Genomic DNA, 15,884 nt, shown 5'->3' with positions numbered 1-15,884 from the left:
GCAAACTTCCTGACAGAAGGAGAAGGGATTTAGGGCAGTAGATCTGAGATTCAAGCTTTCTGGGGACAGAGTCAATGAAATGATGGACTTTCTCTGGGGCACTTTTAGGAGGCAAGACATCTCTGAACAGATCTGCAGGTGAGGGTATCATCAAACATGTGAAGGAAATGACTTGTTCTGGATTTCCAACCGCCCTAGCCATAAATATCTTAGGATTAGTGAGCCTCCTGAGCAGACTCATACAGAAGAATACATAAAGCAATAAATAGTGGTGCTGTAATCAATTTTTTATTCAAAATATTTTCATTTCTAGACTGATTATTTTCTTCCCCAATTGTTCTTTTCCTTCTTTCTACAGCCACTTCATTTCAGCTTCATCTTCATATCTCTTTTTCTACTCTTGCCTATCATCTTCATTTCAATTTTGTAGTCTGCCTTAGCTTTTGTTTTGTCTTTTTATTTGCCTTAAATTTTTCATTAAAAGTTTTCCAATGTTTCCAGTGTTTCCAATAACAAAAGTGGAATTAATGTGATGTTTACAAACTTTTCCTGAAATCACCCTGTTTAAATATTTAATTTCCTCCTTTATCCTCTTTCACCCCTTTGTTTAGACTACAAGCTCATCAAGTGAGGCACCATTTCTTCTCCATGTTTGCACTCCTGAGGACAAAAGGGCTCTGTTTTCAAATGCCTCTCAATGTTAAAAACCAACCAAACAAAAAAACCCTAAATCACCAACCATAATAGCAAGAAGTGTTGAAACACGATGTTTACCATTCAGTGTGATCTTGGTAGCCTGATAAAAATGAATTAGAAGTCAGTAAGTCTTCAGCCCTTAAGTGTTTAATAGTTTTTGGAAGTCCCTGAGTATTCAGTGTTTTTAAAATATAGTCAAGACCTAGACAACTGGTAATTTTTGAAAATTTTCATGGAGGTAAAAGGTTAGATTATATGTGATGAATATGCAACCTAAACAATTTGTACAACATGTTATTGTGATGATTCCCTAATTCCCTGAGGAATGGAAAACTTCAGGTTACCATACCTGCATCTCCAGCTGAATGCACAGCACTGTCATATGCCTCCGAATTGTGCTGGAAGTCTTGCAGGTTTTGGGACCACAACCTCACGTTCTCATCCATGGGGGTGGTAGCCTGTGTTACTGTCGTGGTGGCACTCACAGCCTCTGCAGTCTTCAGCTGAGCTTGCTCCAAACGCTCTCTGGCCTCTGCTACAGAACAAATAGGGAATGATAGGAAATTAGCTCTGTCAAATATTCCAGTGTGTTGTGCGTCCCATCCCTCCCCACTCTCTGTCTTCCCCCTCCCTTTTCTCTTCTTCCCTCCAGTTTATATACACTGAGCATGATGTCATATGGGAGGGAATATTCTTTTGGTCACTTGGGGTCAGCTGTCCTGACTGTGCTCCTTCTTAGCTTCCCATGCATCCTCAGTCTCCTCACCAGTGTGGCAGTAAGAAAAGCAGGAAAAGCCTTGGCTCTGTGTAAGTCCTGCTCAGCAATAACAGAAACATCTCTGTATTATCAGCTCCATGTTCAACACATATCCAAAACACAGCCCCATGCTAGCCACTGTGAAGAAAACTGACTCCACCACAGCCAAGACCAGCCCAAGGTTCAAGAAGAATGCTAATAATTTCAGTGACAAAACGTTTAATTTCATTATGACAGCGTTAAAGCTGGATATCTGATATCTAGGTCCAGTAGTTTCAGACAAACTCTTTTAAGTGTCCACAGTGTTGAACTCTTAGTAGCAACTTTATATCCATATTCAAAGATAAAAATGTGCTCTTGAATGAATGAAGATAAAGATGAGGTTCCTCTTCCAACCTGTCTCTGCTGACTGCATTTTTGCAATGGCTCTCATCAGCTGGCTCCGCAGGGCGCTCATTCTGGCAAAAGTGCCGTTGACTTGCCAGCTGGTGTCTGCTATGGTATAACCGCTGCCTGTGGGGACAAAAGGGGATGCACAGCTGAGGGATGTCAAAGTGGTGCCCAAAAAAGTAAATTCAATCCTGGGGAGGTGTGTCATTAGACATTAATGTAGACATAGACAGTATACCGTGGCCTCTTTTAATTTAAGATGTATTTGCACTCTTGACTTTACATGATCTAATGGGAAAAACACCCCTGCAGCACCCCTGCTTGCCACAGGGTGTCTTCCAGAAATCTGGACAGCTGTGTTTCAGTCAGTACTCCTTCTCCTTGCTTAACCAGAAGTGCTGAGAGTAGCTGCAACTGGTACACGGGATTAGTTTTAATGGACTCAAAAGGTCCTGAAAATTTTAAAAGGTAATTCTGTAATTCTAGATCTTTCTTTAATTTAAAATGAAAAAAGGCCAAACTGCTTTAACATTTATTATTACTCTCCACTAGTGAAATCCAGCTTGCTGAACATTTAAACTGGTGTGATTTGATTTTATTTCACTGCTTAATTGAGTATATTTACCAGTGAACAATGATTTGCAGGGTCACGTATTAAAATGGTAGTTGTATCTGAAATGGACTTTTCATGAATGAAATAAACTATCAGAATATAATAGGATGACAAAACATGAACTACTCAAACTGTTCCCATGGCAATTTCAAGTATTTTGTGTGGTAAATTAAATCAATAACATATTCGTTTACAGCAGTAGTTCTGCTTAGTGATGTGCTTCTGAATTTTTTTTTTAATGTTCATGGCTATAAGCTGGTTGGGAAAGTAGAAAGGATGTATATTTACTGTCATGTGCTGTCCGCTGTAGCTGCATGGCTCGGATGAGAAGTTCTTCACTTTTACCTTTATGGTAAATGACCTGAGTATCAATTCCAACTGCAGCCTACAAGCATGTTCCAAAAAAAAAAAGTCAGAATAATCCTTATCAAATATTCCACTTTATTGTGTTTAATTGTGGACAATATTTTACCTGCATGTAAATGCAACTGCAAAGTCACTGCAGTTTCATTTGCTTTGTTAACATTTAAGACTGGCAGTTGGATTGGAAAAATGTCTGAAAAGCAAAATTTTCTGTTTTAAGAAAGTTTAGAGAAATGAATGGTTTTCCAAACAACACTACCAAGTAACAAAGATGGAGAAAATATTTTTAATTAATCAGCTCTGGTTTAGTCAACATGACTAAATACTGCATGCTATTTAGGCATTGAGACTGTTCATTTCTACTGTCATGTCAGATAGGTGATGAATGCTTTCATAATGGGCAATGGGGAGCTGCCTTGCAGTCTCCAGCAGTATGCTGGAAACAGAGGGTTGGTCTTGAAATCCCTCAGCCCTCTGGGGTTCAGACTCCTTTAATATACCCAAATCCTCTTGCTATCTCACTAATAAATTGCTGGTAAAATAGCATGTATACAGACTGGTAACCATAGACATACAAAAAATACCTGCAAAGTATTTTTGAATAGTAAGGCCAGAGACAAAATTAGCATTCTACTCCTTACACTGAGTGTATGAGTGGGCTTTGTCCCATTTCAGCCTGATTTTCTATGAGGCTCAGAGATGTCTTGACCACATTTCCTGCTACATGGCACTGAGTGAAGTAGGAGGACTCAAGCAGTAAATGCCAGCTCAGGTTCCTACAGGAGTAGGGAGTTGTCTGTAATTTCACAGAAATGTCTCAGTGTGAGTGGCAACACAGAACAGCATCACCCTATGGGACAGGGACAGAAGAACCTCTTGTGTCTTTTCAAATATCAAGAGATTTCAGACTGGACTTGGGTCCAGTCCAGAATAGTTAACTACATGAGATTTAATTCAGGAAATAATGAAGGAAAAAAAAATGTGCAGTGAGAAGTTCAATGCCTCCAGTTAAGCTAAAATTGTTTATTCTTTACACTTAGATGCCTGACGCCCCTGAAGCATTGTAAAGTAAAAGCTGGTATTATGAAAATTACTTACATCCTTGACCCGGTTTGTTGTGTTCAGTGCCAACAATGCAACTTTATTGGCTTCTTCGATATAACCAGCAATGTTTTCATACACGTTTGAAGCATTGATTGCCCTTTGTACCAAACCATTTGAATCAACACCATACAAATTCCTGTTAAAAGAGAGTAAAAGGTCAACGAAACCAAACTGGATCAATGTAGTTTCTGACTACAAAATCACACACATAAATGCACTTGGCTTGACTATTATTCTCTTCATTGTGTTTGACCAATCTGAAGCTGGTGAAAACTGTGTGGATAGAAGACTCTTCCCTGCCATTCACCTCTAAGAATTTTGCCCTTAACATTCATGCGAGGAGCAACAAATGACAACTCAGCTTTTACCTTTTTTTAAAATCTAGATTAGATATTCCATAAATTAATAGAATAACACGTCTATCAGTAATCCTTCTTTAGGAATCATTCTTATCCAAGAATGGAAAGATCTCTGTGTTCCAATGACCAGGATAGCTGTGTCACTGTCCTGTGACATATATTTTCCAAAGGTAAGTCGGAAAAGGGGGAGAATCAGATGAACTACTCCTAGTCATGAAAATTTGCAGGAAGTTAGATTTAAAAACTGAAAGAAACCTTTGATGGCATGGTTTTGATCTGTGTATTAGGTGATAACTGGTCTTCAGGGGAGATTTCAAACAGAAGATAGTTCAGGCCTCAACATTCCTTTGTTAACAATTTTGAATAAATAGTATTTTTTAATGTTCTGGTGAAAAGCAGGTTTCAAAATGTATTTAGAAACATATTCTAAATATAGATGTATTTGCACATATGTGCATTCACTTCAAAGTGTTTGCACGCTGAGGGATTGTTAAATTTCCAGATTCAGCATTACTGCAAGAATCTTCTGCTAAATTCCCTTAAGGCAAAACAATAAACTCTATCAAATAAAAGCCTAACAGGCTAATAAAGCTAACCTATAAAACCAAGATGTTTTGAAGACAGGCTAAATGTTTTAAAGGATTAAAATTTCACTGCAGGACAATCTTCTCAACATATAATAGAGTCAGGATTGTTCCATCTGGGTATTTTGTAATTACTTTTGTTTGCTCTTTGTGAAATTCCTAATGTGTTGGACTTGTAATAATTTTTAAATTATTTTGGTAAGGGAGGAAGGCTAGCCATATGGGGTATTTTCTTTCAAGTTAGGCTGTCCCCAGTTAGTTGATCTCAGACTGAATGTATTGTTTGGTTTTTATGTTTCTGTCATTTGTGTGTCATTATAGAACAGTTTCAGATGTCAGCTTTATACAATTGCATAAAAGAAATCCATCTGTTATTTTTTTTCCTCTATTTTAATCTCCTATCTAGGGCATGTGGATATTAAGAAACAACTGGTATTTAGATAATATACTTGAAGAGTATTGTAAGCTTATCTTCTAAAAGCATATGCCCATGATATTGCTTAAGGTGGAATTTGGTGACATATTTTATTAAGAGTTAATTTACAGCCATGTTTTTTCCATGGGTAGTCCCAATTGCAAATAAAATAATTAAATTTATCTAGAAGTGATTTTTTTAGTAAATTGGTGCAATGTTGATGCATTTAGTATCTTCCAGCGAACGAGAAAGACTTACAATAAGTTTTTAATGTTATTGTGAGCCAGTTTCATTGGGACACAACCTACTGAGCATCAGGACTACTTCATCTGTAAAACTGTTCTTGGAATAAAATTATCTCAAAACTCATTTTGTGCCCTGTTTTTTTAGTGTACATGAACTTGCTGACATGAGAAGTTTCTGCAGACTCCATTTAATCTTGCCTGTATTATTTTACTTTTCACTAATCCACCTTTCCTATTCTTTTGCTACAGGAAGAAGAGAACATACCCAATTAAGTTAGAGAGAATGTCATGCAAGACATATATTTATTTTCTAAAAAGTTTCATAGGTTTTGCCTAGCTCGACTTCAGCTGTTCTGTGGACCATGACAAGTCCTTCTACACATGACTTAACAGCGATTTGTTTAGTGCCTATTTATTGTCACTGTGTTTCTGCTTGTCTTTTCAGCTGTTCAGTAAGTGGCACTTGTATGAACAGAGTCTGCTGAAGTTAAATTTTACCCGTCCAGCTCATCAGCAAGTCTTCTTAGGTTGTGTGCATGATGCATGGCCTTTTCTACCAAATCATCATCAAACAGAGACAGGTTAGCTGTTTTTTCTTGCAGTTCCTTTTTTGCTCCATCTATTTCTGCGTAGAACCCTGATGCATTCTGAACAAAACAGAGAAGGAAGGAAAGAAGATGAAAATTTCAAAAATCAAGTCTGTATTTTGGTTATTATGTTTCATTTTACCCTTTATGTTATTCTAATGTTCCTTTATTCCTGTCTTTGTTGTTTTATTTTGCATTTTTAAGAGAAAAAGATGAAAGATCTAATGGTGAATGCCAGTATGAAGACAAATACAGGAAGATAAAAACATCAAATATTTCAGAAACCACTTAAGAAGGCATTGGAGAGAGATGCATAAAATAAAAAAGAAAGATGGTAAAAGTCTTACTATATGTCTTATATGTTTGCTCCAGAATTGTGCCAAAATTATATCTTTTAGAGTGAAGTCCCCTTTCTGCCTCCTTGTACAGAGAGATTCCTCATGCTAAGACATCTTGGATCAGTCTAATTTGTAAATCAGCCCACCTAAATGGGTAATACTAGCTATGTATGTAGAGGCAAGGAAACCTTAGCCAGGTTTCTTCCCTATATGAAATACTTGTGGAAAGACCAAATGGCCTGCATTTCTCTTCTCTCAGTACACAAGTTTGCTGATGTGTTTGAAGATTATAAATGTGTTTCAAAATACAAGAAAAGGATGAAGCTGGGAGAGGGAAAAAGGATGAATGAGTGAAATGTAAAAATATTTATTGCTGATGAGGATGGACAGTGTATGATGGTTGCATAGTACTTCTTTCCCTGCAGTGTGAACATCCTCTGTGGGGAACTCAAAATGATAAACGGCAACATTTTTCTTTGCACAAAACACCATAGAAAAACCCCAACATACTGCTTGATCAGAGGGATGGTTACAAAGTAAGCTGTCTTTCTGTTTTCTCAAATTACTTTCTCAAAGAAAAATTAAGGACCTTGATATTTGATTTTGTATCAAATATCACAGGCAAGTGTGACCAAAATGAATTCTTGTGGAAAATTTTATTATTTCTTCAATTATTTCAAAACTTTAAAATAAATCACGAAGAAAGAAAGTATCTTTGCTAAATATTTTAGTTAGCAAATTCCCAGTTTTATTTTCTTCACCTTTTCATAGAAAAGCCAAACCCCTAAAATTTCTAAAACTTTCCTTCAGCACCATGTCTGATTCAAAACACTGGATAGTAGTCTATGGTTCCAGGGAAGGATTTCTTTATGACAATCTGGTTATATATGTCTGACACAGTGCCTGGTTTTAATGCTGATATCTGGGATCTTTAGTGTTCTTCCATGTTCACTCATAGGCTCTAGGAAAGGAATTTAGCATAAAATGCAGTCTTTTATCAGAATATCTTTTGGCAGCTGCTTGAAATGAAATATTTGAGAATGCGACAGCAAAATCTTTCATCAAACTTTGGCTACAGTAAGGTGTCCTTATACTAGAATTATTTTTCTTTTAGGCCGTAAGTTGTAATAACAGCTTTTCATCCAAGAAAACCATCTACTTTTTCAGTTAATATTAACCAGTATTTCACTGAAGCAATATAAAGGAGAGTTTTTTCATTAGTGATCTAAACATATGACTTCAAAAATTTATGATGAATCATTTAAACAAGCCACTGAGACACATACCTTTATTACTTCACTTAACTCAGAGTTGACCTTTTGTGGTCCTTCCAAGATAGTTGTGGCACTGAGCAGAATGCTGTTCACTTCATCCATTTGCTCTTTTATCTTCTTGTGTTGTTTCTAAAAAGAAAGCTCAAAACATGAATCACATCCAATGCTATTTGTGTTTTCATAAAATACAGTGTTAACCATTTTTGTTAAATGTGCTAGAGTTAATTAAAAGCTAGTGGTGAACTAAATAGATTTAGACATATCTGAAGTCTGATTTTCCAAGACATGTCTAATTGCTATATATTATGATGTGAATTAGTTTTTGTTTGGTTTTTTTGGTGAAACAAATGTTGGATAATTAAAAAAAAAAATTCATTTTATATTGCAGACTAAGAAGCTATTGGAATGAAGCATTAGTGTACAGCAGAGACAAATTAAACATGGATTTTTCATAGCCACCTAAAGACTGTTTTTTTTCTAGAGTATTTTTAAATTTTATAGTACAGAGATCTCTTTTCCTTGTCGGTAGTAAAGCCCATGTGAACAATCTTTTTGTACAGCATCTGCCTCCATTGTTAGGAATAATGGAGATCCAAATGGTTAAAAACAGTTAACAAATGCAACTACACACTTCAGGCTTTGCTTCATAACTGTGAGACAAGCTGCAGCTTGGCACTGTAATTATGAAACAATCGAAGAACAAAAGAGGCTTTGTACTTAAGGATCTCAAGCTCTTGTGAAATGACTCCCTAGAGGAGCACGCCTGATTTCTCTGTTGAATTCTTAGACTTTCCATATCAACATGAACTTCCAGCACTGCAAAATTCAAGAATTCAAAACTCAGCCACTGATGCTATGAAACCCAGAGGTTGCCCTGAATTTGTGGGATCATTCTTCAAATCACAAAATTGCCCACTAACCCCCCCTCCTCCAGAATACAAAAAAAATAATTCAGCCATTGAAAGGAAAAGAGTTTCCTTTGAATGAGTCCGAATTGTTTTCTTTGTAGTCTTTTTCCTTGCTGAAAAAATAAATGAGAAGTTTTAGGTGGGATATTCTGGTTTTGCATTCCTTAAAAGAAATTTATGAAAACAGGGAAAGACTCACAGAACTGCTGTGAAGGGAAAAAATATTTTCTTTTGTTTGGCTGATGGGTTGGGTACTTTTCTGGGATATGAAACATGAAAATTCAGTTTTCTCATCAGCCACATGGGATTTGAACCTAATGCCACCACTTATAGGCAGAGGTGCCTCATTTCCAGGCCCCAGGGGACAGGTCACCTCTGAGCTCTCCTCCAGGGTGGTTACTTTGTTCAAAACCCTGAAACTGTTCTTTTGGACAGAACATTGTGGCAGACTTATAGCTGAGCTAGCAAGTTCACTTAGTAAGTAGGAAAGCCAGTTTCAAGGTACCTATTGTGGAGCAGTTAGACAATGGATTTGTACTTGAAGATTCAAGGACAACTGTCTACTCCTCCTGAAAAATGGGCATGTGTTTTGTTTAAAGTGCTTCAGAGGAAGTTTGGATCAAACAGTGTGAATGCACTCAGCTCAGGGCACAAATGCAGTGCAGAGCCTTTTAAAGTGTTTTCTCAGAATTGAATTAGTTTTGTGAACATGAGGCCATCCCACATCATAAGTCAGGACACAATTGGATGAAATAATCCCACCACAATATTTACAGCAGCCATGCTACATGAAATGTCAAGATTTTTGGGTTTTATTGTAACATGCAATTCTAGTCTAGGCATAAGTATCCATCTCTTCCTTGGTCTGATGAGGCATAACATGACAAAACCTCTCATTTATTGTCACTCCACAAATAGATAATAGTACATTGCACTTCCACAAGTTGTTTCTTAGAACTGAAGAGTCAAACTCATCCTGCTGAGTGGTCCAAGAAATTCTTTTTAGGTGTGGTGATTCCTGAACCTAAATTGTGTGCAATCTACTGTTTTAAGCAATGGCAGAGATGGAGTGCTCACAGCCAACACTTATGATAAATGTAGTGCACAGTACCTCCTGCCTTTGGAGCCTGGCTGTGTTTTCCCTATTTATATCCTCCGTCTGTATAACATAGTCAAGCGCCTCATCTAAAGCCTCCTCCAGGTCTGACAGCTTCACATCCTGTTCGCTGAGCTGCTCCAGCACATCAGTTACCAGGGATCTGGTGTCGTTGTACTTCTCGTGAAATGCTTCAATTTGCTGTAGCACTGGGAATAAAATAGGAGGTCAATAAATCCAAAGCTCGGATTTCTGGCAAAACAAACCTATACAGCAGTTTCTTTGCTGTTACTCAGACACATTTTGTAAAGCTCATGTGAGGGATCATATACCTAGATTTTAGTTTTTCCTCCTATTTTTAGAAGGAAAGGTGCCTCTCATTTTACTGTTTCATTTTAATCCTATTAATTCCCCCTCTGAAATATATTTTATTAAAAGAAACTAGGTCTGTCTTTCCCTGCTCTTCATTGTTAAACCTAGGCAGCCTGTTCTGGAGAAGGCAGCCTTTATGCCTCATGTTCTGACTCATGTTCACTAAGCTGTGAGAATTAGGATACCACTCTTTCCCATGCCAGCAGTTTTTCTCTCTCTGCTGATGTTTGCTGTCCCCATAGCAGAGCTGGCTAGGGGAAGACATTCACAAGAGCAATCCCAGCCCTGCCATGAACCTTCCCAAGCAGCTATTGTTGAGGTGTTGCAGTGCACAGGCACACACAGACACACAGACATTTTTCTCCCCATTCTGCTGTGAGGAGCATCAAGCACCAGTAGGGACTTGGGAAGGGTATTTGGGAGCAGCATCATCTCCAGCACACCAGCTGGTGCTTGCCAAGTGCCTGCTGGTCCTCCCCAGGGGCTCAGCAGTACACCCAGAGCTGCCCAGCACCTGCCAGCTGAGCATCAGCATGTGGATGAAAGGAAAACTGGCTTAAAACTCACACTGCTCTGCTACATTTTCCTCCTTATCTGCAAGTTGCCTCTGATTAATGAAAGGCTTTCGGTGTTTGATCTCCTTCAGCATCTCCTCAGCCACACTCCGCTTCTGGGCAATTTCTTCAGGGCTCAGCTCTTGTTGAATTGCATAGTATTTTGACTTGCTGTTGATTTCTAGGGGGAAAAGGGAACAGATGGTCCATTCAGTATGATACAGAGAAATAAATACTGTGGACTACTTTTACTTTTGTGAATTGTGATGAGACTGATGGCAAAAGAAAGTTTTAATTATCTTCATCTCTATAGTAGATAATTATTATGTTTAATCCAGTCTTAAAATTAAACTTGGAAATAAATCCCACTTTCTGTCATATGTGGGGGTCTCATCAGAAGAGGATGGGATTAAGCAGAAATGGGTTGTGTGCATTATTATGCTTGACATTTCTTATAGGCTGGGAAAATAATTTTATTTTGGGTTGTGTGGCATGTGTTATGCTGGGGCTTTCATCTAGGATCATGATTTTTAAGTGCTGCTGTTTATAAAATAATAACAATGCTAAGGAAACTGAAGTAACCTAATTTTCCATCTGCAGAAGTTTGAGGCACCCTAAGGAGGTAACATATGGCTTCTGGCCTGATGCAGCCTAGCTGGTTTGGAGATAGATACTATTTCAAGATTTTGGTCTCAGTTCAAAAAACATTGTTGTATCCCTGAAGCTGAAATTGAGTTTACCAATTCCCAGTGTAATTATTACAAGGTTTACTCACTTCTCACTCCCTGGTCTTGAATACCAATCACCTCCTCTTTTATGGCCTGTGATGTGTGTGACTTTGGCTAGCACTTGTCATTAGCTTTGTGGATAACCAAAGCTGGCAAAACCAGCATTATTCTTCTGGAAGATTTTTATAAAAAATAAATATGTAATTGTGGCACCACTGATTTTTGGCAGAGTGTCTGTATGCCTGCTCTTGCTGGGCCCTGAGCTCATTAGTGAAGCTGTAAAAGCTCATACTGAGCAGTAACTGATGACAACCAGGGCTCCATGGATTTCTTTTTCTTTATACTGGCACATGTGTGTGTGCACATGAGTGATGCCTCTTTAGAAGAACAGTTTTGAGCATGGTGGAAGTAATTTTCACCTACTTGTTTCCAACTGTTTTAATTCTATTCACAGCCATGGACATTGTTTCTTCTAGAATAGCTTAACATGGTTGGGCTATTTGTGTGCCAAATTAGATGCATATCTGCCTTATGTGGTTCCTGTCCTGCTCCAAACCAATTAATGATACACAAGCATGATCCACAGACATCAACCATGATTGTTAGTGATGTACAGTGAGGCTCATGCTGATACTTTCACTCAATTATTGTAGAGATAAAATGTGATGGATGGTCAGACAGTCAGTGGTTTTTTAGCATCAGAGATGTAAAAAGACAGTACAAATACAACATACTATATGGCCTTAGCCTGCCTCTTTTGTGTGATGGGATCTATTAACCATGTTTTCTGAGAGAAAGTAATGAAGCACCTGTGAGAGTAAGGATAAGCAAGAATAAAAGTTGATATGTAACCACTCTGCCATTGGAAAATGGATCTTTAACCTCAACTACCAGTCAGCATTTCTATTCTTGTGCCATGGACAGCTTTTGCATACTGTTGGCTTTGCTGAAGAATGGGGGAAACCAGTGTGTTCTGCAGCAGGATGGAGGCTTTCATGTTGCAGGTGTACAGGGACAGGGGTGTTTTTGTGTATATTGATTTGGGGTTTCATTGCTTTCTGCAGGTACTGAAGAAGAGCCTGAAATTGGTTTAATCTCATTTTTATATTTCAGGGTGATAGTGGTATGTTGTAGATATTCCAGATGAAGATGATTATTTCTGACTAGGAAATCTTTTTAAAGTGCAGTTGTGCTCGACAGGGCGTTCACTGTTGCCATAAATTACATATTGTCCTATATATCAAAAGATTTTCCTTTGATATATAGGACAGTAAAAATTCTTGATGATCCGTTAATACATGAAGGTTTCATTAATACATTCTTGGCACTGAGATGAACCAGGAATGAATCTATTTACCTTCAATGTTATCTCTTATATTACTGAGCTGCTGCACAAGCTGAGAAGCACGGTTGTTGATCTCCGTGGTCTCCTTCTGTACCAGTCGGCCTTTGCTGGAAGCTTCATTTCCCTATGAATAAACCATGAGAGGTAAACATTAGATTTCTTTTCAGATGTGAGGATGAGCAGTATAAACACACATTTTGCTTTCTCCCGGTGTGCATGTGGAAGTCCTTTTTATCATATAAAGTAGTATTTAAAGGTGTTCAAAGTGAAGATCTGTCTTGTCAGTGTTTTCAGAACTGCAGAGTGAGGGATTAAAACCTGTCCCATATTTATCCATCATTTGCTGCAATGAAATTTTCATAAACTATGTACAGTTGTAAAACTCTATCTGCTGAGTCTCCCAGGCATTCAGTGGAGCTGGCTCATTCTGCTGGATATGGCATTTCCTGAGTAAGCAAATAGAATGAAGAAAAAGGTGTCAAGCTCCCAAGTGATTTTAGATCTGTGTCTCCCTCAAGTGAGGTCCCCAGCTCTGCAACTTGTTAAAAATAAGAAAAACCTCAAGGCTTGGAAATGCTCTGAAGAGTACAGGCCATGTACTACATTGTGTTGGGGGCTGCACTTTGCATTGTCTTCACTTACTTAGGGTTTGTGGAGGCCCCAGGTGGCATTTGAAGGCAGGGCCAGAGTGGGCAGGACCACTAAAAGGGATGGGCATAATGATAAAACAAATTGTGAGGGTTATGAGACTGATAAAACAAGTGTAGGGTTAGTGGAAATGTTTCTGGTTCCCATCTTCCAAATATTCAGGATCAAGCTCTGTGCTGTTTTACTCAAAACTCATCCCATGCAGACTTTGGGAGTTACAGATAGTTACAGGAGTTATGTTTAGCAGGTAGATTTGCCTACAGTTTTTCCATTCACCCTGCCTTTGTGGTTTAGATCAGAATCTGCAGGAGCCCCTGAGATGTGAGGATGTGAACATAAAATTCTCTGAACAGAAAAAGCTGCATCTCTGCAAAATCCATTCAAGGCCCTAGCACCCATTTTCCATAAATGTACCCTGAAATAGCAAAGAGCTCAATATATTCAGAGTTACTATTGTGGTTTTCCACTGTCAGAGTCTGGGGTCATTATTTCCCTGCCTTACAAGCAACTACAAGTATTGTGGTGCAGAACTAGCATTAGCAGGAACCAGGGAGAAGAGACCAGAGGAAACGCTGAATTTTTACTGTTCAGGGACAGTAAAATTGAGGAATGAGGAAAGAATTCACCAGATAGTACTGCAAATGAAATGTTATTATCCAAACTCACTAAATATTCATAGAAAACCTAATGCCTTAATCAGTCTGCCCACCAGCTACAGTGAGGGACACTGAGACGTGTGAGCTCTGACAGATATTCACAGGTACGGAGCTGTGAGGGTGAGTTGATTTAATCAAAGCTCTCTTGAACCCAGGCATACATAGTCTGCATAAATCTTATGTGCCCTTTCTGCTAAGTGTTGATTAAAACCACACAAATCTAAATTTTCTTTTCCACTTTGTGTTGCCTTTTTTGTCCCCTACTTGCTCCTATGTTTGAGTTTTAGTTTAAGGTATAATTTTAATTTGTCTTGTGAAGGAATTGGTAAAGTGAATATAAGGTCTGGCACTTTGCAATAAGCATGAAATATAATCTAGTCCTATGGCAGTTGTGGCTATCTTTGATAATAACATAGATTCATGTATTTTACTAATATATGTATATTGTATCAACAGAAATATGTTTAATATTATATTTTTAAAATAGAGGATAAGCAATTTTGAACCCTGTTTCTTCTCTTAATGTATATCATAGTAGTATTCTTCTAGGATGCAATGAAACTGTTGTGGGAGATGAGAGCAGATAACCTTAATTTTATAGCCTGGCAGGTGGATGTGAATGCAATATTTATGATTATAATTGTATTAAAAATATCTAGAGTGCTGATCAAGCTCCCATCTCAGTAGGTACATGAAAAACCTTTTAAACTGGAAGTTTTGAAATATATTTTGAAATGTCTAATCAGGATTAATTTAATTTTAAGAGAGCATACATGTGAAATAAATACAGTACAAATGCTCCCAAAGTCAATCTGCTTTAGTTTAGTGTATGTTACTTCACTTAATTAGAAATCAAAATGTGAATGAGAAGGGCAATGTGTCTATCCCAGATCAAACATGCTGTGTAGGGGGTAGGTGGGAACTCAGATCCTGAGGAGAGGATTTTTGTAAATGGTAACAAACCTCTAACCACACTCAAGACACTTTTAACCTCCTTCCTTTTCTGTGAAAAAGACTTGATGATTTGTTTATGCTTTTAATTCTGATTTAAAGTAGAAAGTTATAAAATAGAAATAGAAAGTTCTTCCAGATGTCAGGACGCACCGCTCTTGTTTGGTGAACCTGAAGTGTCAGACTAGATGTTAAGAAATATTTTTTTATGAAGAGAGGTCAAACACTGGAAGGGGTTTCTGAGAGCGATGGTTGATGACCCATGTCTGTCAGGATTTAAGAGGCATTTGAACAGTGCCCTTAATAACATGCTTTCACTTTTGGTCAGCTCTGTATAGCTCAGACAGTTAGATCTGATGATCATTTTAGGTCCCTTCCAACTGGGACTATTCTATACTCTCCTCTTATGCCAACAGGTGAATATGACAAAGTGCAAACCCACAGAGCTTTGGCAGAAGGCTGTAAACAAACCTGTTCATCAAGTGTTTCTGCTTCTCTGAGGAGATCATTCATCTCATCTGCAACATCATCAACCTGGATGGTCCAAAGCATAGCATGATTCTTTTTTTTGGACATTGCCTCCTGTGTATGCAGGGAAAAAAGTCAGTGCATCTGAAAATAAACTCCTTCTCTAGTGAGGGCAGGGATTGAAATTTACAGGAATGGAGTGGAAATTCAAAGATTCAAACTACATGAGAAAACTGAAACGTCATCAGTGTTTGTACCTGGAGATGAGTGGTAGTGAGATTCAGGTCATTCAGACGCCTTTGAGCTGCAACACCTGTGGAAATGCTGAGTAAAGTGGATTTGCTTTCATCGATAGTCAGAACTGCCAATCGGATGTCATCTGTCAAATCCCAAATACATTTATCGCAGCCTGATAAGAAAATAAGACAGCACA

At 38.0% G+C, this 15,884-nt stretch overlaps 1 protein-coding gene across 2 annotated transcripts in view; it reads right to left on the bottom strand.

Moving 5' to 3' along the window:
- Nucleotides 1-15,884, bottom strand: part of LAMA4 (laminin subunit alpha 4) — a 97,355-nt gene that overhangs the window by 34,419 nt on the left and 47,052 nt on the right. For both annotated transcript variants that reach the window (XM_083856013.1, XM_083856014.1), the window contains exons 7-17: nt 15,709-15,860; nt 15,455-15,565; nt 12,741-12,852; nt 10,669-10,836; nt 9,745-9,938; nt 7,738-7,854; nt 6,025-6,173; nt 3,918-4,059; nt 2,745-2,841; nt 1,850-1,966; nt 1,046-1,231 (exon numbers count right to left, since the gene is read on the bottom strand). In XM_083856013.1, the coding sequence (XP_083712139.1) occupies nt 1,046-1,231; nt 1,850-1,966; nt 2,745-2,841; nt 3,918-4,059; nt 6,025-6,173; nt 7,738-7,854; nt 9,745-9,938; nt 10,669-10,836; nt 12,741-12,852; nt 15,455-15,565; nt 15,709-15,860 (1,545 nt within the window). The remainder of the gene's footprint in view (nt 1-1,045; nt 1,232-1,849; nt 1,967-2,744; nt 2,842-3,917; nt 4,060-6,024; nt 6,174-7,737; nt 7,855-9,744; nt 9,939-10,668; nt 10,837-12,740; nt 12,853-15,454; nt 15,566-15,708; nt 15,861-15,884) is intronic.

Source organism: Zosterops lateralis (assembly GCF_965231275.1).
Source record: "Zosterops lateralis genome assembly, chromosome: 3".
Lineage (NCBI taxonomy): Eukaryota > Metazoa > Chordata > Aves > Passeriformes > Zosteropidae > Zosterops > Zosterops lateralis.
Note: the sequence above shows the minus strand (reverse complement) of the source record. Positions and strands in the feature narration are given on the sequence as shown.